Source organism: Oncorhynchus gorbuscha, linkage group LG26, assembly GCF_021184085.1.
Source record: "Oncorhynchus gorbuscha isolate QuinsamMale2020 ecotype Even-year linkage group LG26, OgorEven_v1.0, whole genome shotgun sequence".
Taxonomy (NCBI): Eukaryota; Metazoa; Chordata; class Actinopteri; order Salmoniformes; family Salmonidae; genus Oncorhynchus; species Oncorhynchus gorbuscha.
In genome coordinates this window covers 4,254,350-4,279,965 of record NC_060198.1, presented here as the reverse complement: position 1 = coordinate 4,279,965, position 25,616 = coordinate 4,254,350, and the positions used below count along the sequence as shown (strand labels likewise).

The window sequence follows — 25,616 nt, the reverse complement described above, 5'->3', positions numbered from 1 at the left end:
GAGCAAGGGGCTACGGTAGGGAGCAGAGTATGTGAGTGGAGCAAGGGGCTACGGTAGGGAGCAGAGTATGTGAGCGGGGTGGAGCGAGGAGCTACGGTAGGGAGCAGAGTATGTGAGCGGAGTGGAGCGAGGGAGCAGAGTATGTGAGCGGGGTGGAGCGAGCAGAGGGAGCAGAGTATGTGAGCGGAGTGGAGCGAGAGCTGGAGTATGTGAGCGGATCCTACGGTAGGGAGCAGAGTATGTGAGCGGAGTGGAGCGATCCCAATTTGACTGGAGCCTTGGAGAGAGATTCTCTAAGGCTAGAGCGTCGGCCTTCTCGCCCGCTCCAATTTCGTTCCAGTAGCGCTCACTTCACCAGCTCAGGGCATGCCCGGCCCAGCATGCATCTGTAGTCTACTTGTGTGCTGCTATAGCCCCATACTTTAGCTACTGTCATGGAGTTCATTAAATATTTTCATTAAGAAACTGCTAAAACACACAGGTGCTAAATCACGGTGACTTACAAGATGAGGACCAAGAGCAAGAGAGGGATCGCGGCGATGTAGCGTCCACAACTAAAGAATCAAATCGTGCAATCTGAAAAGACACGCATCCCGAAAGCATGATGTTGTACTTACCATACGCACATGCTAAAAAAAAAATAGGCTTGGCATATTCCAACGTATTTGTTTATTCAACTACTTGAATACCAAATGGTAAGTCAAGGTAGTCACAAAAATAGATGGATGTTGGTTAAATTGTGATTTTAATGAATGGAGCGAATTTGGAGCGGCCATTTTTTCCCCCTGCGAGCGCAGAAGGGTTTTTTAGCGGAGCAGTTGAAAAAGAGGTGGATCGCCAGCACGAGCCGGATTTCCAACCGCTTAACTCTGCTCACATACTCTGGTAGGGAGGAGCGATTAGAAGGATATGCTACAGTAAGAGGAAGGAGGAGCGAATTGCAGGCTGCACACATTACAGTCTTTCACATAGTTGTGAGAATCCTGGGTTGTTTTTCCTTCTCACTGTGTTTTGTTTTCATCTGCCGTTTCCTTGCTCTTTCCATCTGTCCCCCTGTAAAGGATGGTATCCCTCTTCCTTTTCTTCCATCCATCATCCACCTCCCTTGTTCAGCTCTTGTCCTTCTCTGCCATCTCCTTGCGTGGGCTGCCACCTTTTCCTTGGTTCACACTCAACCTCTTCAGAACCTTCATGGGTTTGAACTTCTTCTTCTTCTTCTGTTGCTGCTCGCCCTCTGCTGCTGGCTCCTTCTGGAAGTCTGGAGGAAGGGAGAGATGGAGAAAGAAGAGAGAGAGGGGGAAGACGGAGACATGGACGAGAAGCGAGAATACTTTGAGCGGAAAGAAAGATGAAAGGGAAAGTTCTAACAAAACATGAAGCTTTTGTCACGTCTTACCTTTTCTCTTCAACATGGTCGCCACCAGCTTATCCTCTTCCTCTTCCCTGTTGGAGAAGCACAGTAAGATCACCAAAAAAAAACAGACATCGACTGCAGATCACCTACTAGTCTACTAGTCCACCCTGCTCTGTCATGAGACAGGAGATGATAGGTGATTGATTACCTCTGCCTGTCCTGATCCATGTTGTTGATGATTTGGTTCCGCTGTTCGATGACGGTGACCAGCTCTGTCATCAGCTCCTGCTCCCTGCCCTTGTCCTCCTCATTCCAGTCTTTCTCTACAAGATGGAGGGATTAAGAGGGGAGGATGAATGAAGAGTAACGCAGGGACTTAAAACGTGGATTATTTTCTGGACCCCGTTTTTTCAGTGAATTCAGTCCAACAACAAAGAGGAAGGAAAGAAAAATGTAATGGAAACAGGACTTTAGTTAACAAGCCTCCCATCCCGGGTAGCTGCAAGGGCCTTGTGGCTCTATGATGTCATTCCCAAACAGGAAGTGAGATCACACACCTGGCTTGTTAAGAAGACATCTCAGCTCATACTCTACATCAGCCTGCCTCTCCTCCAGGTTCTGCTGCTTGGCCCTGTCAAGAGGAAATAAATAGTGTGAGAATCTTAAAGAGACAGCTGCTAAATGGACCAATGAGCACAGGCTCTGGTGAGGCTCTGGTACGTACGTGTAGACCAGCTCAGCCTCGCGGCGCACCAGCAGGTGTTTCTCATGGATCAGAGTGAACCAGTCCACCAGCAAAGTCTCCTCCTCCTCATCTAGAACAGGAACACCACCATGAGAATATGGATAATATTATATTATAGATACAATTATGGACTATTGACCTGACTATTAAACTATTGATCTGACTATTAGACTATTGACCTGACATAACTATTAGACTATTGACCTGACATAACTATTAGACTATTGACCTGACATAACTATTAGACTATTGACCTGACATAACTATTAGACTATTGACCTGACATAACTATTAGACTATTGACCTGACATAACTATTAGACTATTGACCTGACTATTAGACTATTGACCTGACTATTAGACTATTGACCTGACATAACTATTAGACTATTGACCTGACTATTAGACTATTGACCTGACATAACTATTAGACTATTGACCTGACATAACTATTAGACTATTGACCTGACTATTAAACTATTGACCTGACATAACTATTAGACTATTGACCTGACATAACTATTAGACTATTGACCTGACATAACTATTAGACTATTGACCTGACATAACTATTAAACTATTGACCTGACTATTAGACTATTGACCTGACTATTAGACTATTGACCTGACTATTGACCTGACATAACTATTAGACTATTGACCTGACTATTAGACTATTGACCTGACTATTAGACTATTGACCTGACTATTAGACTATTGACCTGACTTTTAGACTATTGACCTGACTATTAGACTATTGACCGGACTATTGACCTGACTTTTAGACTATTGACCGGACTATTAGACTATTGACCGGACTATTAGACTATTGACCGGACTATTAGACTATTGACCTGACTATTGACCTGACTTTTAGACTATTGACCGGACTATTAGACTATTGACCGGACTATTGACCTGACTTTTAGACTATTGACCGGACTATTAGACTATTGACCGGACTATTAGACTATTGACCGGACTATTAGACTATTGACCTGACTATTGACCTGACTTTTAGACTATTGACCGGACTATTAGACTATTGACCGGACTATTAGACTATTGACCTGACTATTAGACTATTGACCTGACTATTGACCTGACTTTTAGACTATTGACCGGACTATTAGACTATTGACCGGACTATTAGACTATTGACCGGACTATTAGACTATTGACCGGACTATTAGACTATTTTAATTTTTTAATTTTTAAAATTTTTACCTTTATTTAACCAGGCAAGTCAGTTAAGAACATATTCTTATTTTCAATGACGGCCTAGGAACAGTGGGTTAACTGCCTGTTCAGGGGCAGAACGACAGATTTGTACCTTGTCAGCTCGGGGGTTTGAACTCACAACCTTCCGGTTACTAGTCCAACGCTCTAACCACTAGGCTATGCTGCCGCCCCTATTGACCTGACTATTAAGACTATTGACCTGACTTTTAGACTATTGACCTGACTTTTAGACTATTGACCTGACTATTAGACTATTGACCTGACTTTTAGACTATTGACCTGACTATTAAGACTATTGCCCTGACTATTAAGACTATTGACCTGACTATTAGACTATTGCCCTGACTTTTAAGACTATTGCCCTGACTATTAAGACTATTGACCTGACTATTAAGACTATTGACCTGACTATTAAGACTGTTGCCCTGACTATTAAGACTATTGCCCTGACTATTAAGACTCTGGACCTGACTATTAAGACTATTGACCTGACTTTTAAGACTATTGACCTAACTATTAAGACTATTGACCGGACTATTGACCTGACTATTGACCTGACTATTGACCTGACTACTGGACTATTGACCTGACTATTGGACTATTGACCTGACTATTGGACTATTAACCTGACTATTGGACTATTGACCTGACTATTGGACTATTGACCTGACTATTGGACTATTGACCTGACTATTGGACTATTGACCTGACTATTGGACTATTGACCTGACTATTAGACTATTGCCCTGACTATTGCCCTGACTATTGACCTGACTATTGACCTGACTATTGGTAAATTGACCTGACTATTAGACTATTGACCTGACTATTAGACTATTGACCTGACTATTAGACTATTGACCTGACTATTAGACTATTGACCTGACTATTGGACTATTGACCTGACTATTGACCTGACTATTGACCTGACTATTGACCTGACTATTAGACTATCGACCTAACTATTAAGACTATTGACCTGACTTTTAGACTATTGACCTAACTATTAAGACTATTGACCTGACTTTTAGACTATTGACCTGACTTTTAGACTTATTGACCTGACTTTTAGACTTATTGACCTGACTTTTAGACTATTGACCTGACTTTTAGACTATTGACCTGACTTTTAGACTATTGACCTGACTTTTAGACTATTGACCTAACTATTAAGACTATTGACCTAACTATTAAGACTATTGACCTGATTTTTAGACTATTGACCTGACTATTAGACTATTGACCTGACTATTAAGACTATTGACCTGACTATTAAGACTATTGACCTGACTTTTAAGACTATTGACCTAACTATTAAGACTATTGACCTGACTTTTAGACTATTGACCTAACTATTAAGACTATTGACCTGACTTTTAAACTATTAAGACTATTGACCTGACTAACTATTAGACTATTGACCTGACTATTACTATTAAGACTATTGACCTGACTTTTAGACTATTGACCTAACTATTAAGACTATTGACCTGACTTTTAGACTATTGACCTAACTATTAAGACTATTGACCTGACTTTTAGACTATTGACCTGACTATTAGACTATTGACCTGACTATTAAGACTATTGACCTGACTTTTAGACTATTGACCTGACTATTGACTATTGACCTAACTATTAAGACTATTGACCTGACTTTTATATTGACCTAACTATTAGACTATTGACTATTGACCTGACTATTGACCTGACTATTGACCTGACTATTGGACTATTGACCTGACTATTAGACTATTGACCTGACTATTGACCTGACTATTGACCTTGACCTACTATTGGACTATTGACCTGACTATTAGACCTGACTATTATTGACTATTGACCCTGACTATTAGACTATTGACCTGACTATTAAGACTATTGACCTGACTTTTAGACTATTGACCTAACTATTAGACTATTGACCTGACTATTAGACTATTGACCTGACATTATTAGACTATTGACCTGACTATTAGACTATTGACCTGACTATTAGACTATTGACCTGACTATTAGACTATTGACCTGACTTTTAGACTATTGACCTGACTATTAGACTATTGACCTGACTATTGACCTGACTTTTATTTGACCGGACTATTAGACTATTGACCGGACTATTGACTATTGACCGACTATTAGACTATTGACCTGACTATTGACCTGACTTTTAGACTATTGACCGGACTATTAGACTATTGACCGGACTATTGACCTGACTATTGACCGACTATTAGACTATTGACCGGATTTAGACTATTGACCGGACTATTAGACTATTGACCTGACTATTGACCTGACTTTTAGACTATTGACCGGACTATTAGACTATTGACCGGACTATTAGACTATTGACCTGACTATTAGACTATTGACCTGACTATTGACCTGACTTTTAGACTATTGACCGGACTATTAGACTATTGACCGGACTATTAGACTATTGACCGGACTATTAGACTATTGACCGGACTATTAGACTATTTTAATTTTTTAATTTTTAAAATTTTTACCTTTATTTAACCAGGCAAGTCAGTTAAGAACATATTCTTATTTTCAATGACGGCCTAGGAACAGTGGGTTAACTGCCTGTTCAGGGGCAGAACGACAGATTTGTACCTTGTCAGCTCGGGGGTTTGAACTCACAACCTTCCGGTTACTAGTCCAACGCTCTAACCACTAGGCTATGCTGCCGCCCCTATTGACCTGACTATTAAGACTATTGACCTGACTTTTAGACTATTGACCTGACTTTTAGACTATTGACCTGACTATTAGACTATTGACCTGACTTTTAGACTATTGACCTGACTATTAAGACTATTGCCCTGACTATTAAGACTATTGACCTGACTATTAAGACTATTGCCCTGACTTTTAAGACTATTGCCCTGACTATTAAGACTATTGACCTGACTATTAAGACTATTGACCTGACTATTAAGACTGTTGCCCTGACTATTAAGACTATTGCCCTGACTATTAAGACTCTGGACCTGACTATTAAGACTATTGACCTGACTTTTAAGACTATTGACCTAACTATTAAGACTATTGACCGGACTATTGACCTGACTATTGACCTGACTATTGACCTGACTACTGGACTATTGACCTGACTATTGGACTATTGACCTGACTATTGGACTATTAACCTGACTATTGGACTATTGACCTGACTATTGGACTATTGACCTGACTATTGGACTATTGACCTGACTATTGGACTATTGACCTGACTATTGGACTATTGACCTGACTATTAGACTATTGCCCTGACTATTGCCCTGACTATTGACCTGACTATTGACCTGACTATTGGTAAATTGACCTGACTATTAGACTATTGACCTGACTATTAGACTATTGACCTGACTATTAGACTATTGACCTGACTATTAGACTATTGACCTGACTATTGGACTATTGACCTGACTATTGACCTGACTATTGACCTGACTATTGACCTGACTATTAGACTATCGACCTAACTATTAAGACTATTGACCTGACTTTTAGACTATTGACCTAACTATTAAGACTATTGACCTGACTTTTAGACTATTGACCTGACTTTTAGACTTATTGACCTGACTTTTAGACTTATTGACCTGACTTTTAGACTATTGACCTGACTTTTAGACTATTGACCTGACTTTTAGACTATTGACCTGACTTTTAGACTATTGACCTAACTATTAAGACTATTGACCTAACTATTAAGACTATTGACCTGATTTTTAGACTATTGACCTGACTATTAGACTATTGACCTGACTATTAAGACTATTGACCTGACTATTAAGACTATTGACCTGACTTTTAAGACTATTGACCTAACTATTAAGACTATTGACCTGACTTTTAGACTATTGACCTAACTATTAAGACTATTGACCTGACTTTTAAACTATTAAGACTATTGACCTGACTTTTAGACTATCGACCTAACTATTAAGACTATTGACCTGACTTTTAGACTATTGACCTAACTATTAAGACTATTGACCTGACTTTTAGACTATTGACCTAACTATTAAGACTATTGACCTGACTTTTAGACTATTGACCTGACTTTTAGACTATTGACCTAACTATTAAGACTATTGACCTGACTTTTAGACTATTGACCTGACTTTTAGACTATTGACCTAACTATTAAGACTATTGACCTGACTTTTAGACTATTGACCTAACTATTAGACTATTGACCTGACTATTAGACTATTGACCTGACTATTGACCTGACTATTGACCTGACTATTGGACTATTGACCTGACTATTAGACTATTGACCTGACTATTAGACTATTGACCTGACTATTAGACTATTGACCGGACTATTGACCTGACTATTGGACTATTGACCTGACTATTAGACTATTGACCTGACTTAACTATTAAACTATTGACCTGAATTTTAGACTATTGACCTGACTATTAGACTATTGACCTAACTATTAAGACTATTGACCTGACTTTTAGACTATTGACCTAACTATTAGACTATTGACCTGACTATTAGACTATTGACCTGACTATTAGACTATTGACCGGACTATTGACCTGACTATTGAACTATTGACCTGACTATTAGACTATTGACCGGACTATTGACCTGACTATTGAACTATTGACCTGACTATTAGACTATTGACCTGACTTAACTATTAAACTATTGACCTGACTATTAGACTATTGACCTGACTATTAGACTATTGACCTGACTATTAGACTATTGACCTGACTATTAGACTATTGACCGGACTATTAGACTATTGACCGGACTATTAGACTATTGACCTGACTATTGACCTGACTATTAGACTATTGACCTGACTATTGACCTGACTATTAGACTATTGACCTGAAGATGAAACTATTTACTATTGAACTGAGAATGCAGCCTCAGGATTTTCAACAAGCATTTCGCTACACCCGCAATAACATCTGCTAAACATGTGTCTGTGACCAATAACATTTGATTTGGACCAAACATTTTTATAGAGACTCTCAACTGAACATGCTTCTTAGTCCAGGGGTAGGCTTAATCTGGGACCACGCAACCTCCCTATATCATAAGACTAGTCTTGAGAGGTTAATATGATAGTTTTACCATTGGGGTTATCACGTAGTTTTCTCTCCAAAGCCACACCTCTCTGCTCCAGCTCATCCAGCTGTTTCTCCAGCTCTCCCATCTCTCCATGGATGTCCTCAGCTGGGATGTACTGGTCTGACTGCACCTGGACAACACACACACATCACAAAACACACTAGCACTGCAATCTTTAAAAAAATACAATATGGTACAGTTCACATGATTTACATCCAGATTGAGTTGTTCCTTTGAAAACATTAGTGCCACTAGTCAAACTATAACCAATACCGTTGCCTATGGTAATAGCAGTAATAGTAGACTGTTGCTGGCTTGTCAACACATTCCATTAAAATAACAGACTCGGACTGTCTGATGCTGAATCCTCGAGTGACTCTTTGAATTAAACTTTAGCGGACTGTGGTGTCCTCACAATCTCACCTTGCGTTTGATGAGGGGGAAGCCGTGTCCAGGGGCGGGGGGCCGGGCGGGGCGAGGGCCTCTAGGGGGTCTGGTTTTAGGGGAGGAAACGGGGGAGGGAGAGGCTTTCCTGTTGAAAGGGTTTTCCTTACAAGTCCGCTGGAAGTAGAGAGAAGAAGACAGAGATGAATGTCAAGGTATTAAATCATTATCAGAGTATCTGTTAGTTAGGTATAAAGCTCATTACATTGAATATCTTGTATCATTAAAAGGTTCGTGGAAGTTAGTGCAGTTCATGTATTTTTTACATGGTAAAAAAAATGAAAGGTCCAGAATCCCTTACCTTGGGGTGTGGAACTGGGATAGCACTTGATGCTGCCAGGGGGCTGGGTGTCGTTGGAGGTCTTGGTGGCGGGGGCCTGGCGCTCCGATTGCTCTGCGGAGTGGCCGGAGCCGAGCTAGGATTGGCTGGCTGGGGAGGAGGGGAGGGGCTCGGAGTGAGGCGATTGGCTGAGATGGAGGGGGTGAAACCACCACAGGGCCCACAGATGGAGGGCTCTGATACGCTCTTGGTGAAAGGGTTGTCCTGATCGCCTGTGGCCCCACCCCCTAGGGAAGCTGGGTGGGAGGAGCTATGGTCGGAGGCAGAGGATAGGCTCTCTATGCTAATAGCTGGAGAGGGAGAGGAAGAGGAGGGCTGGGAGTGAGGAAGGGCTGAAGAAATAGAGGGATGAAGTGATATCAGAAAACAGAAAAAAAGGAGCAGAAGTTGAAATGGAAAACAAAGTAGAGTTGGATGGGAGGAGGATGGAGAGAAAAACATTGTGAACATCCATGTATACACATCGAATGGTAACTTTCAAAATTAGAACAAAACCAGAGCGCTGTGCAGGACATACAAGACACATGATCGACATGATTTGAGGTGAAGTGGATACAACTCGTCCAATGCTCTAACCCAGTGGTTCACAACCTTTTTTGGTTACTGTACCACCAACTGAATTTTGCTCTGCCCAGAGGACCCCTGAAGTACATTTTACCAGGCAGTCTATGGTCTGATAAGTCTTCTCAAGTACCCCCTGTGGGTATATCCTGTTGCCATCAAGGCCCACTGACCTGAGTTAGAGCCGGGGGCCTTTGGAACAGGCTTTGGGGGCGCCGGGCGTTTCTTGCACCTGAAGCCATTGGGGCTTGCAGAGCGGGAGGAAATACCCCCAATGGGGGGCGTGTCTGGGTCAGCCGCAGCATCTGCAGCCTGGGAGATGCTGTACCATGGATGACTCACCACCACAGTGGGAGAAACCAAACTTCCTACTGACCCCTCCCCTGACCCCGCCTCCTCTTCGTCCTCATCGAAGGGGTTGGCGGGTGCAGGGGGCGTGGGTGGTCTGGAGCCCTCCCCTTTTAGAGAAGATAATGAACCAGTGTGTGGGGGTGTGACCACTCCAGGGGGAGGGGGAGGTGCTGGTTTCTTCTTGGGTTCTTGGGATTGGACGAGGGCCAGCCAGGGCGGGTTAGGGGGTTTGGGGGCGTCGCTCGAGAGACTGGAGCTGAGAGACAGGATGAGTGGGGGAGACAGAAACAGAAAGGGAGGGGGGCGACAAAACAACAAAGACAGATGAGTGCATGAAAACATCAACATGCATTAACACACAAATACTGCTGGACAGAGACTGGGAGAGAAACAGATGAAGTAGTCCAATCAGTGTCGACTAGTAAAGATAGGTTAGTCAGTATACTGAACCTTCCAGGGGAGTGGGATCTTTCTCGAGGTCTGGGAGCTGGAGGAGGACATCTCCTGTGTTCACCACGATCACCTGAGAGTCAAAATCAAGAGGTTTCATATATTTTATATTAGGATGGAGTTCACAGTTCAATTGAGGATCTACAGTAGCAAATAGCACTAACTTATTTCAGCTGTCAATCACCTTAATCGACCACTTACCATTGACCGCAAGGTTGTCAACGCGGGGTGGGCGGACCCTGGGGGCGGGACGAGGTGGAGGGGAGGGCTGTGACAAGCGGCGAGGGATGGGGACTGGCTTACTGTCCCCTAGTCCTAGATGACTGACAGGTGTAGAAGGGATAACCCCATTGGCTGTGACTTTGGCTGTTGTCGGAGTCTCCTCCCCCTCCTCCTCGATGTCATCGAAAGGGTTGGGAGGAACGGAGGGTGGAGGTTTGACCTCTCTTTCTCCTGCACCGTCTTCCCTCTCATTCTCTGTTTTCAAAGAGTCTGTTTTTGTCGTTGAGATAGGACATGGTGTAGAGTCAGAGTCATTGGTTGGTGTGGGGGTGTAATCCTCATTGGTGACGCCCTCTTGGGGAGGAGTCTCTTTTTGTGGTGGAGTGTCTTTTGGTGGCGTCTCACTTTGTGGCGTCTCATTTTGTGGCGGAGTGTCTTTTTGTGGCATCTCATTTTGTGGCGGCGTCTCTTTTTGTGGCGGCGTCTCTTTTTGTGGCGGCGTCTCTTGGGGCGGAGTCTCTTTTGGTGGCGTCTCTTGGGGCGGAGTCTCTTTTGGTGGCGTCTCTTGGGGCGGAGTCTCTTTTGGTGGCGTCTCTTGGGGCGGAGTCTCTTTTGGTGGCGTCTCTTGGGGCGGAGTCTCTTTTGGTGGCGTCTCTTGGGGCGGAGTCTCTTTTGGTGGCGTCTCTTGGGGCGGAGTCTCTTTTGCTGGCGGAGTCTTTGCCGCCTGGTCCCTCCCAGAAGGAGGAGAAGTTTGAGGCAGCATGGGTCGACCAATCCTGACGGATGGAACCATTGTCGGTCGCTTGCTTAGGTCTGGTCGGCCATTCTGATTGGCTAAGGCAGACCTGGCAAAGTGATGCGTGCAGACCAGGGAGCCGACCTCGTTTCCTAGCTTGTAGGACCCAGGCAGCAGAGTGCTGCTACACTCCCTACACCTGAGAGAGAGCAGAGCAGGAGGCAACATTCAGACTATAGTCTGACATAGGCTCTGACAAACCCTGTGGTAAGCACATTGTTTAAACACTTGTAAAAAATAAGTTGAATCTCTCTAAACTCTGGAAATACATGTCAACAGAGGATATAAACGGTCTGTTTTGAGTCACTGGAATAGCAGTGTTTTATCATTATACAGTAAACAGACTCAGCAGTATGTTGTAGTAGCTGTGCAGACCAGATATGCAGTAACTGAACGGGTGTTCACCTGAAACAGTTGCGGTGGTAGAGCTTGCCGTCGACCAGGAACCTCTGCACCAAGTGGACGTGCCTCTGGCAGGCGGCGCAGCTGCTGCTGAGGGTGCTACGCTTCACCCCCGCCTGTACCCCTCCGTCCGTACCCATCGGACCAGGTAGGCTCAGCTAGCACAGGTGTGGCAGGCAGGTGGCCAGGGGGTGAGGGACGCAGGTGGAGGGGTGTGGGATGGGGGAAATGGAGAGGATAGGGGGGAGGGAGGTGGGGGGAGATCAAACATGGAGTCAGGATCGAGGATGTGGAGGATTCATTCTGCTTATCTAGCTACAACCAGTCTATTATATTTCCATCGCCTCCTCGGCTTAGAGTCATTGCCTTAACTAGCTACATGTATTTTATAATCGCTGAAAAACATTGTCTTGATATTAAAAAGTGATATGTATTAAGTGGAAAAGTAGTAACGTTCCAAACCAGCCGCTGATTAGCAAGGAAAGTCTAGTAGAACACTAGTACTAGTGATGTAAGAAACTCTAGCAGGTGTTTTTAGGTTGAGTTAAAAGTCAAAGGGTTAGCAGCAAGTGTTCAAACTTGGCACACAACATTAGTAGTATAAAACAAGTGTTAAATAGACACTAACTATGTACAGAGGTTAAAGTTCAAAATGACTGACCTAACGGTTTTGATCCCCCTAGCCCCCCACCCCCCCGCCCATCCTACTGTCTAGGCTCAGGACCAGAGAGAGGGGAGGAGTTCAGAGGCCAGGAAGAAGAAGAGGAAGAAGAGGAGGAAGAGGAGGAGTGGATTTCTGTCTAAAGAGGGGGAAGAAGGGAGGAGGCCGGTATGGGGGGACGGTGGGAGGAAGTAGAAGAAAGGGCATGCGGAAGAAGGGGAGAGACAGGATACAAAGGCTATCTTTAAAAGAAAAACAATGGAGGCTAAACTTATAGGATATAGTCCACATCAATACTCTCTTATAGGACATCTTTTTGAGATGGCCTATCCTAGAAGTTTAGACTAACATGTATTTAGTCAATAGAATTACTCAATCCCGTACCGTGTTGATGTAACGGACAACGTGACTTCTATAGAAACACCCAACCTCTACCATACGGTCACACCAACGAGTACCCAACCTCTACCATACGGTCACACCAACGAGTACCCAACCTCTACCATACGGTCACACCAACGAGTACCCAACCTCTACCATACTGTCACACCAACGAGTACCCAACCTCTACCATACGGTCACACCAACGAGTACCCAACCTCTACCATACGGTCACACCAACGAGTACCCAACCTCTACCATACGGTCACACCAACCCAACCTCTACCATACGGTCAGTACCCAACCTCTACCATACGGTCACACCAACGAGTACCCAACCTCTACCATACGGTCACACCAACGAGTACCCAACCTCTACCATACGGTCACACCAACGAGTACCCAACCTCTACCATACGACACCAACGAGTGCCATAGACAGACAACAATCCATTCATGCATCTGACACGTTAGCATTGACACCTGATACTGTGACAGTGACAGTCAATGTTTTATAGAACACGCTTTGAGTGATTGTCCGGGTCTTGTCCAATGCCAAAATACCAGCACAAATAGTTTCCCTGTTATGTTAAACAAATACAATGAATTAGTTCTAGTTATCATGCATGTACAATAAAAGTTCAATCAATGTCGTATTTTAGGTATTTTATTAGGATCCCCATTAGCTGTTGCAGAAGCAGCAGCTACTCTTCCTGGGGTCCATTCAGCCATTACTTTAAATTAATAAGGCTTAGAATTAGAATCGCGTGAATGACATCATACACACAATCCGTAAATCCAGAATATCTGCATATTACAAGTCGATATCCACGTAATAACAAGGAAAACATTATTTCCCATTGACCCCCAGTGTAAAAGACGCTACTTTGTCGTGGAGTTTTGTTATACAGAAATAACATACACCAGGTCAGAAATCCCGACCTACGGTTCGCAGTGCTCCCACGTTGGGAAATAGAGACTGTGAGAAGAGCCCTTTAGCTTCAGGCTATTCGGCGTCGGACAGCGGGGAATTGTGGGGAGCCGGTGTTCAAGTAGGCTACACGTAGCTATATAAACGTGTGTGGAAAACATTTCAACACAGGTAAGAGATGTAACTTGTTTAGTATGGTCTGTTTGTAACGCCATTCACTACTTGTAGCAGTATAGTCTGTTTGATTGTGTTGTCGGACTTAGCTAACTTAATGTTCTGGTTGGAAGCTAGCAACACATATAAACAATAGCCTAAATGTCGGCTAATATTGCTGCGGCGCAATGAGGAGATTCAGGACCTTTCCCCTACGCGTTTCCATGGCAATTCCATTGTTTTGGTCGCATTTCATTGACCTCTTTACCACATGTATTCATGCATCATCTGATTCCCGATACCATCGTAGCCCTTACCTCGGGCTCAACCACTTTGTCTTCCAGAGGGGCCACCGGTCTCTTCTGGGCCGGCTCAATGTGGCCTGTACCACTGGACCTCTTCAAGCAGGGGGGGTTGGCTACAGGAGGGAGATGGTATCAGTCCATTTCTAATTGAGTTCATGCATTGGCTAACTGTAGATATTTTCCTTTGCGTCAGAGCACTATAAAACCCAGAGGGCCTTTTGAGAGACCAGTTACAAATTCAATGGTATAGTAGTGACTCAGTGATGGCCTGTCAGTGATACTGTCGCATCTAATAACACAGGACCACTTCTCATCCAGCCAGCGAAGCGTTTAGGTTACAGCTGTGTACTAAAGGCCCAGGAGTACTGGACCACCGGTCAAGTAAGTGATCGTTGTGGAACATTCAGATAGAACTATAATATGTACAATAAATATGCCTTTCTGACAAATAGTAAGAGCTGTACTACTCACCATGGGACTTGTTGGTGAAGAAGTTGTAGTACTGGGAGACATAGGTGATGATGCTCAGCCTGTCAGGCACTTTCATGGACACCATGTCCTCTGGGTCCAGCAGAGCAGGGATTCCCAGCTCCTCCTCCGCCACCTCAAACGCCTAGAGGAGGGAGGGGGGGAAGGAGGGAGGGGGAGAGAAAGAATGGAGAAAGACAATGTGAAAACAGACATCAGTTATTTTATCGTGTGTGTGTGTGTGTGTGTGTGCGCCTGTGTACACTTTGATACTTGACCCCCTGCTTCAAAAACCTCTGTGTTATTTGGTCATAATTAAATGCTACAGCCTGCCAGAATACTGTTGGTTGGATAACCATCTGCCTAATGAAAAATTCCACTGAGAAAATGAAGGCCTTAATAGTTCTCTGCCCCAAATGGTACCCTATTCTCTATATAGTGCACTACTTTGACCAGGGTCCATTTGGCTCGGGTCAAAAGTAGTGCACTATGTAAGGAATGGGTGCCATTTGGGACTCAGAGCTGATCAGGTTACAAAACACTGGGGATAATACAATCACTTGGCAGCTGTTCAGTAAACGGGTTACTGATGCAAAACTGTGTACATGTAAACAAACTGTGTACATGTAAACAAACTGTGTACATGTAAACAAAATGTGTACATGTAAACAAACTGTGTACATGTAAACAAACTGTTACAAACGGTGTACATTTAAACAAACCAGTGAACGGGGGCTGTTTTTGCATGTGAAAAACAGACATATTCATCAAATGTAATATCAGTCAAAACAACGACAGCTTGCAGACAGTAGTCGAGCTGAATGCTGTCCCAGCAGCAGGATCAACTCTGGCAATTAACTCGAAACAGAACGTCCCATGATGACTAAAACCTTGAAGGATTATCAGGAGTCAGATAAGTCTGAGAAACAATGGTAAACAAACGCAGGGGTGTTTGGGTTCAACAACTGAAATCTACACTGCAAATGTTCACAGATATCTGAGTGATTGGTCTCGGGCTCACTCAGGCTAATGCTGTAACAGTGAAACACTGCAAATGTTCACAGTTAATCAGGATTAGGCTGTCTCGGACTCACTCAGGCTAATGCTGTAGCTACAGTGAAACACTGCAAATGTTCACAGATATCTGACATGCTGCTTTAGGCTGTCTCGGGCTCACTCGCTGTAGCTCAAACACTCAGGCTAGTTGCAAATGTTCACAGATATCTGACATGCTGCGTGTTTGGGTTCAGGATTGGTCTCGTTCAGGCTAATGCTGTAGCTACAGTGAAACACTGCAAATGTTCACAGATATCTGACATGCTGCGTGTTTGGGTTCAGGATTAGGCTGTCTCGGGCTCACTCAGGCTAATGCTGTAGCTGCAGTGAAACACTGCAAATGTTCACAGATATCTGACATGCTGCGTGTTTGGGTTCAGGATTAGGCTGTCTCGGGCTCACTCAGGCTAATGCTGTAGCTACAGTGAAACACTGCAAATGTTCACAGATATCTGACATGCTGCGTGTTTGGGTTCAGGATTAGGCTGTCTCGGGCTCACTCAGGCTAATGCTGTAGCTACAGTGAAACACTGCAAATGTTCACAGATATCTGACATGCTTGCTGATAATTGGAAAGAAATGTAACTAGTATCATTCAGTAGACAACACTCAAGCTCAGTTTGAGGATTGCTATAAGTAGGCTAACCAAACCCTACTCAACCTCAGGGCAATGTTATTTTGGCACCTTTGCAGTTGTTGATAAACAAATATGTGGCTTTGTTATTTAAATGATTGCTACAAACAAACCTATAGCAGAGGACTATTTATTTTTCATATCCTCCCTTTGGTGAACTGTTCCATCTTTCTTTCCTGTCCTCATTTGCTTGCTCTCGCTCCCCCCTTCTCTCCTTCCCTCCCCCCTTCTCTCCTTCCCTCCCCCCTTCTCTCCTTCCCTCTCCCCTTCACATGTCAGGCTCCGGCAGGAACCAATAAACAACTATGCGCTCTGCAAACAGAGACACAGAAAGACAGAGACACAGAAAGACAGACAGAGACACAGAAAGACAGACAGATTAAAATGTATGATAGTTAGCTGACTAACTAACTGCAGACACTGCTCCACAGTCTCACCCACGTGACATCTGTTACTCATCTCTATTACCTTCCAAAACAACACTCACCCTCTCATAGACACTAGTAGGCCTACACCTGGTTACACTGTATCCTAGCATTACAGAACTCACCCAATACACACCCTACCACAGACACAGAGAAGGGAACCAGAGTAACGACCATGACTGACTTGTCACAGCTAATTACAGTATTCGGCAACATGAAGTCACTAGCTGGTTCACAACTAACCATTACATCTAGACCAAGGCTTTTAGAGTGTGTCTGCGTGTGTGGAGAAGTGATAGGTGTTCTAGTGACTCACCAGACGGTTGTTCTCGTAGACATTCTCTTTGGAGAGGGAGTCAAAGTCTCTAGAATGACAGGGGAAAAAGACAACATTTCAAATCTAAACAAATAACCTACTCTAAATCATAGATACAATCACAAGACTACGGTCAAATTATGAGAGATCACACTGTTATTGTTAGGTAAAAAGGTGAGCATCTAACCAGACCAGAAATAATCCATATAGTATATTAAAGCTATAATATGTCACTTTTTGGGCAACCCGACCAAATTCACATAGAAATTTGAGTTATAGATCAGTTATAGATTTATTCCCATTGAAAGCAGGTCTAAGAAGTGGTAGATATGTTCTATAAGTGCTATTTCTATGCTTCCGTTCTGAAGTTTTGTTTTTGCGTCTTTTACTTTGGGTTTTGTACACCAGCTTCAAACAGCTGAAAATACAATATTTTGGGTTATGGAAAATATTTTTCAAAGTGGTTTAGATGGTACAATGATTCTCTACACAATGACTGTTTGTTTAGTCACACAAACTGAAATTAGGCTAACTATTAGAATTTTAGCAACCAGGAAATGGCAGAGCGATTTTTGATTAGTGCATCTAAGTAATGACAGGCCTAACTATCGGGGGGGGGGTTAGTCGGTTTGATCTGAAAAGTCTTGAGTGACGGCCCATCAAACAACATCAGGGTCCGAACAGAACGACAGACAGTGTTTGGCCATACACAACCAGTTACCTCTATATTTCACTGAGAATGGGGCCACAGCACCCATCAACATCAACAGTGTTTTATGGGTGAACCCCACTGTGATGAAAGGACAGCAGGTTGGCTCAACACAGCAGTAATGAGTAGGTGGCTGGTTGACTGGGCCTGGAGCACGGAACTAAACCTCATGTTCCCACCAGTTAACATCCTGCTGTAAAATTGGGTCTGTGTCTCAAATGGAACTATGTAGAGCACTACTTTTGACCAGAGCTCTATGGGCCCTGATCAAAAGTCGTGCACTATGTAGGGAATAGGGTGGGATTTGGGACGCACCCTAGAACCTTTGAGAGTTGCTTTTGTACGCAAAGTCTCTGCTCTGTTAAATAAGAGAAATAGAAAAAACACCAACCTGTTGGTTATCAGTCTGGATACAGGAAACCTCACCAGCACAGCCAGCCCACAGACTGGTATGAGACTGCCTATAGCATAGCCAACCCACAGACTAGTATGAAACTGCCTATAGCACAGCCAGCCCACAGACTAGTATGAGACTGCCTATAGCACAGCCAGCCAATAAACTAGTATTAGATTGCCTATAGCACAGCCAGCCAACAGACTGGTATGAGGCAGCCCATAGCACAAAGTGAGCTCTGTTCTCCCCCTAATCTGACTCCCATGGCCCCAAATGCACTTAGCCTAGCCGTCCTGACCTAGCGCTACGTCACACACACTGCCACTCTGCTGTAGGCCTACGGGTGCTAAAGCGCTAATGCTACAGCCCAGTCTGCTATTACTCAAAGTTGTGCAAAGTGCAGCAACTGCCACTGACAAATCCTCCTTGAGTAACACTGGAGTCTCTGGAGTGGTGCCCCTCAGTGCTTCAACAGTTGACAGCCTGACAGACCAGAACAAAGCAATGCTTCGACAGAACAGAACAGAGCAATGCTTCGACAGACCAGATCAGAGCAATGCTTCCACAGGCCAGAACAGAACAGAGCAATGCTTCGACAGACCAGAACAGAGCAATGCTTCGACAGACCAGATCAGAGCAATGCTTCGACAGACCAGAACAGAACAGAGCAATGCTTCGACAGGCCAGAACAGAGCAATGCTTCGACAGACCAGAACAGAGCAATGCTTCGACAGACCAGATCAGAGCAATGCTTCGACAGACCAGATCAGAGCAATGCTTCGACAGACCAGAACAGAACAGAGCAATGCTTCGACAGAACAGAACAGAGCAATGCTTCGACAGACCAGAACAAAGCAATGCTTCGACAGACCAGAACAGAGCAATGCTTCGACAGACCAGATCAGAGCAATGCTTCGACAGACCAGAACAGAACAGAGCAATGCTTCGACAGACCAGAACAGATCAGAGCAATGCTTCGACAGACCAGAACAGAACAGAGCAATGCTTCGACAGACCAGAACAGAGCAATGCTTCGACAGACCAGAACAGAGCAATGCTTCGACAGACCAGAACAGAGCAATGCTTCGACAGACCAGAACAGAGCAATGCTTCGACAGAACAGAACAGAGCAATGCTTCCCCTGTACTCATTTAGCAGCAGCTAAACTGTTGTGGCCACAACAACAAAAATGTAGAAAATAATTGACCTATCACTTTTTTATAGAATATAATCTTTGAGAACAAGAAATCAATCAAAGCTAAACAGTCAGGGAGAAACAAAAATCCTACTAACAATAGATGAGGGTATTTTTGGCATGGCTGGATCAGTGATGGGGCACACAGGGTTAGGGTACATGGGGCCCTGATTGATTTTGTTAGAATGTTTGGGCATAAGAACACAGAATCAGCCATTTCAAAATGTGTATAATTGAAGGAAATTCATTTTCACACTGCAAAATGTTCTCTCGGCTCCATGGAAAAATGTATAGAATTGCAAGAAATTTACTGGAAAAATAGCACATTTTTCACTCTGCCAACAGTTCCAGACCGACTTAACCCACTCCTTCTGCAAGCATTGCACATTTTTGGGGGGAGAAACACTGCAGACCATGACATGGAAGCACTGAGAACCTAATCCAACAAGTATTGCTGCCCTGCTCACGAGCTGATTTTCGATGAGGGGCCTGCCATCGCCACCGGTGTGTCAACCATCCTCACCATTAAGTCCTGTACTGTGTGTGAGTGGACTTGGTGTCGCTGCCAACAAGCTACATGGTCTGCTTTAAGCTACATGCTCTGGTGGTTAACAACAAAACACAGCATGTAGTCAAATGTCCTCAGCATATTTGGTGGTGATGTTGCTGCATGGACAGTATAAAGAGAAAAGAGGAGACACGTTGAACCGTCTGGGTGGGTGAGCTGCACGGTGTGGGAGAAAACTGACCTCAACCCGTCAGAAAGGTTCAACTGAGAAACACAGAGGTAGAGAACACCGTGTCAGGGTGGAAACGGGAAGTGAAGTACACAAAAGGGGAAAAGAGAGATAATACGGAGGCCACTAGCGTCATGTGCAGGGGAGAATGACAGATCAAACAAAACACGTCTGACATGAGGAGACCGTCGTCTGGCCCCCCGAAATCACATGAAACTGAGGTCAATAGTGACAGAATAATAACTGATATGGGCCAATCTGTCTGAACCCATCGATGGATCTACTGAATAAGGCTTATTGTTGGTACTGAGGAAATAATACCAGTTGCATCTACCCAACCTTGGTCAAGCTTATAGCTTCTGTTTAATCACCTTGCTTATTCACCCTGAACCAAAAGCCACTTCAGTCAAGAGAGATCTGGACCCGGTCTGATCCTGAATGACATTACTAGGTTTCAGTCAGAGAGAACTGGACCCGGTCTGATCCTGAATGACATTACTAGGTTTCTGTCAGATAAGCCATTTGTATAGTACAGTGGCGTGCTGAACGCTGTCAGTGATAAGAACTGGAGTAGCATCACTGTGCAGGACTGTACATCGGCTGGCGAGAGTAGCATGAGAGCTAAATGCAGGTTGGCAGGAAGAGGCCCCTTGCTGCAGATTACCCTGACGGCCTGTCTGTCTGGATCAGACTGAGGACAGTCACAGAGAGGCCAGGCCACCGCAGCGCTGCTGGTTGGCTGATGAGGCTGCCTGGCCAAATAGCTCTGAGCTCAGGAGACAGAGGTAGAGCTGGATCTTCAGCCTTTGACCCATAGAGGAAGATGTACTGTAACATATCTGGTGTCATTTGCACTCACTCACTCCCTTTCTACTGTATGTAGTAGTTGAAGGCTTAGGTCACGTCGTGTGATCTCATGTCCTGTCACACACACGAGCCAGGTTAGGTGCCGTGGGTAGTACTGGTGCAGTGTGTATGAGATCCTGCATGCAGGTCACGCACGCTTGGTTTTCACACACGTTGAATGAAGGACATGGACACAGAACATGTGACATCTGCTGTACAGTAATAAGACATTCCTTTACACAGCAGAGTTACAGTACGAGGTGCATAGTTGTACCCGAATCATCTGTACTGTATTGAATGGGAGGCATCATCGTTTGCTCACTCCTACTCTCAGCCAAGGCAGTTCTATTTACCATCTTCCTCCTCCTTGCAACTCATCATCATTTGCTCATTTGCCAAGGCAGTTCTATTTACCATCTTCCTCCTCCTTGCAGCCCATCATCAGCCAAGGCAGTTCTATTTACCATCTTCCTCCTCCTTGCAGCCCATCATCGCCAAGGCAGTTTGCTCATCATCCTACTACTCAGCCAAGGCAGTTATATTTACCATCTTCATCCTCCTTGCAACTCATCATCCTCCTTGCAACTTTTTGCTCACTCCTACTCTCAGCCAAGGCAGTTCTATTTACCATCTTCCTCCTCCTTGCAACTCATCATTGTTTGCTCACTCCTACTCTCAGCCAAGGCAGTTCTATTTACCATCTTCCTCCTCCTTGCAACTCATCATCGTTTGCTCACTCCTACTCTCAGCCAAGGCAGTTATATTTACCATCTTCATCCTCCTTGCAACTCATCATAATTTGCTCACTCCTACTCTCAGCCAAGGCAGTTCTATTTACCATCTTCCTCCTCCTTGCAACTCATCATAATTTGCTCACTCCTACTCTCAGCCAAGGCAGTTCTATTTACCATCTTCCTCCTCCTTGCAGCCCATCATCGTTTGCTCACTCCTACTCTCAGCCAAGGCAGTTCTATTTACCATCTTCCTCATCCTTGCAACTCATCATCGTTTGCTCACTCCTACTCTCAGCCAAGGCAGTTATATTTACCATCTTCATCCTCCTTGCAACTCATCATAATTTGCTCACTCCTACTCTCAGCCAAGGCAGTTCTATTTACCATCTTCCTCCTCCTTGCAACTCATCATAATTTGCTCACTCCTACTCTCAGCCAAGGCAGTTCTATTTACCATCTTCCTCCTCCTTGCAACTCATCATAATTTGCTCACTCCTACTCTCAGCCAAGGCAGTTCTATAATATATGCCATTTAGCAGACGCTTTTATCCAAAGCAACTTACAGTCATGTGTGCATACATTCTACGTATGGGTGGTCCCGGGGATCGAACCCACTACCCTGGCGTTACAAGCGCCATGCTCTACCAACTGAGCTACAGAAGGACCACAGTTCTATTTACCATCTTCCTCCTCCTTGCAACTCATCATCGTTTGCTCACTCCTACTCTCAGCCAAGGCAGTTCTATTTACCATCTTCCTCCTCCTTGCAACTCATCATCGTTTGCTCACTCCTACTCTCAGCCAAGGCAGTTCTATTTACCATCTTCCTGATCCTTGCAACCCATCATCGCAATCATTTTAATGCAGTTAGTTTGTGGCCTAACTGTGCCCTTGTTCTGCGACTGCAGTGTGTGCGAGTCCCACACAGGAAAAGGGGTGTGTTGTTACAGACAGGGCCAGACCCGTCAACCCACATTAGATACCGTACAGCACACTTGGCTTACCCTTGGTTTCCCCCTTTCTAACGCTGCTTAGAAACAGTCTCTGCAATGACGCCTGGATTACAAGTCAAGCCTAGGTTTGCTGGCTGTAAATAGCTCACAACAACGTTGTTGGTGGAACACTGATTGTTGTGGCGAAAGGCAATGAAGGTTAGCAAAACATAGCTTTGTGCACACAAACACTGGTGCCAAAATGATAAACAGCAACACAGGCTAGAGGGCACATCCTCCCTATATTTAGTGTCATGTTGAAGTGACATGATCTTGATCAAGTTCAAAAGGTTTCCGTTCCACAGTTCTGTGAAGGTGAAGACAAACTTAGTTCCCTGGCTACATCATTCTGAAGGTGGTCTGGCTCTGGCTGAGAGCACTAACTTGCCACCCCATTATCTTATTATTAGTTACAGGCTAGATTTTTATTTATTTAACTAAAGCAAGAACTAGATCAGTTAATTTAGCCTAGAGTTTGACCAGGAACACACTCGGGTGTTCTGCAAGGATTAGATTACAGTGAAATCAGCAGTCACGCATTACGGTATCGAAGTTCAGCACCCAGATAACGTTAGTTCTGTTGTTAACAGTTGTTACATTGTAACAGCACGTTGAAACATTGTACTTAGTGATCGTATTTTGGAGCAAATTGTTCCATTATTTTAGAATTTTGCCCTGATGTGTTAAATAAACCCACTCTTTGTCGCTGGCGTGTTATGTTTCTAAATATTTATTGTTTCAGAGGGACAACATCACATTTTTTAGGCATTGGAAGAAGTGGCGAAAGTTTATTGAAACTAACTAAATACTTACATCAAATCCGGTCTATATCGGTGGATTATGGCACAAAATGCCAAGCCATCCCGGAAAGACGACGACATGTTCTTGATGTCTACATCGTTGTAACTCTCGCATTGTATCCGACACCATTCTTGAAGTGCTTTTAAAGACCCCATGTTTGAAAACATTCAGATTTTATTCCTTTCAATATAAGTCTCATCCCACGAGTAGCGGGATGAGAAATCAGCTTTTGTAGGGATTCTAGAAGCTGTCCTCCTGCTTTTCGGATTTTGGAGGACAACACCCGAAATGACTCATTCGGAATTCCATTGACTGGTCGAGGATAGTGGAGTCACGTTGGTAGCGAGCAGGCTAACTTTGCGATGTCAATTAAACATTGGTTTCCACAACTCCGCCAGCAAATGTGATCAAAGTTTCGATCTGCTAGTTTTCCCAACACGCACAATCAATAATCACCATATACAAATAATCCTACATACAATGGGTTTGACAGCTTGTCACAGAAACGTTGTCAGTGGCTAGCTAGCTACCTGGATTAGCTAGCTTCGGTCCAAATTTAGACGAACATCTCAACCCTTGCTTCAGACTGATGCAGTTAGCCTTTTAGCGAGTTAGCTAGCTGAAGCTAACGAGCCATGTTTTCACTTGGGAAAACACATTGACCTGAAACGTGTCAAAACATAATATGAAACACGTCCCGTATTCGTGTGAACTCAGTTACAATCCTTATGTTGAAGCATTCATCCAAAACTTTAAATGGGAAACGTCGTTGCTTGTTATATGGTGCAGTCCCATCTGTGTCGTTATACCGGTCAGACTCCAGAACAAGGCGCTTTTTCTTTCTCGTTCACTCTTCTTGACGCCAAAACAGAAGATAAATGTATCAAACGCACAGTTGTGTTTGGATTGCGATGATGGTTCATTAAATGTATAATGAAAAATTATTTGGAATCAAAGCAGCCGACCATTCTGCCAAGCCTTGCTTCGGCTGCCTGCTGTTGAAATGAAACGAATTCATTTCTCTAGCGGAGAAACGAATTCAACAACGTTACTCCGCTAGAGGGAGCAGTTAAATACTTTTTTTGACAACTTTTTTGGCCACTATAATTACAGGACACACACAGTCTGCTGTTGACAGCGACACAAACTCACAAATTGACAACGTTTATGTAAGATGTTGTTGGTCTCTCCACCTAGTGGTTAGAGCGTTGGACTAGTAACCGGAAGGTTGCGAGTTCAAACCCCCGAGCTGACAAGGTACAAATCTCTCGTTCTGCCCCTGAACAGGCAGTTAACCCACTGTCCCCAGGCCGTCATTGAAAATAAGAATGTGTTCTTAACTGACTTGCCTGGTTAAATAAAGGTAAAATAAATAAAAAACCTCTCTGTGGAGTTTAATAGACGTATACGTGCAACTCTAACTGCATATTGCTGTTTATGTTTCCAGTTTCTGTGCTATTAGGAGCAGGTTAGTGCACAGGCTTGTCATCAATGGTTGAGGGTTGAGAACACACTTTGTGGAGGCAGAGAAGGATCAGGTATATGAGTCATTAAAAAAACATATAAATAGACCATGGGCAACAGCCAGAAGGCTTTAGCCTACTGGGTGTGTTTATATCGAAATGTATCTGTCTTTCTCCTGATGGAGCCTTTACATGTGACGACGAAACATAGAACTTTGTGCCTTTTCGTTGTATCTGTGTAGACAAGTGACATAAACATCCTGGAATATCAATCATGGAAGATGAGATGATCGTGCATGACATAGAGTTGTGGTGTCTGTGTATTTGGATGAGAGCAGCAGGTATTGGGATGACATGTGGCAGTATGACATTGTTTTATTTTATATTAACAAA

At 43.9% G+C, this 25,616-nt stretch overlaps 1 protein-coding gene across 2 annotated transcripts; it reads right to left on the bottom strand.

Annotated features, from left to right (window-relative positions):
- Nucleotides 1–226: 226 nt before the first annotated feature.
- LOC124015615 (MICAL-like protein 1) lies at nt 227–24,801 on the bottom strand. 2 transcript variants are annotated; one of them, XM_046330973.1, is made up of 16 exons: nt 23,773–24,801; nt 17,353–17,401; nt 14,925–15,066; nt 14,466–14,566; nt 12,026–12,180; nt 10,804–11,759; nt 10,603–10,675; nt 9,975–10,408; nt 9,202–9,530; nt 8,880–9,017; nt 8,460–8,586; nt 2,079–2,169; nt 1,912–1,985; nt 1,563–1,677; nt 1,397–1,443; nt 227–1,258 (listed from the first exon to the last, which is right to left on the bottom strand). In XM_046330973.1, exons 1-16 carry the CDS (start codon nt 23,925–23,927, stop codon nt 1,110–1,112), a joined length of 3,135 nt encoding a protein of 1,044 aa, XP_046186929.1. In that variant the 5' UTR covers nt 23,928–24,801; the 3' UTR covers nt 227–1,109. The 2 variants fall into 2 exon arrangements, with proteins under 2 accessions (XP_046186929.1, XP_046186928.1); XM_046330972.1 differs by having other exon boundaries at nt 9,202–9,572; nt 23,773–24,800.
- Nucleotides 24,802–25,616: the final 815 nt, after the last annotated feature.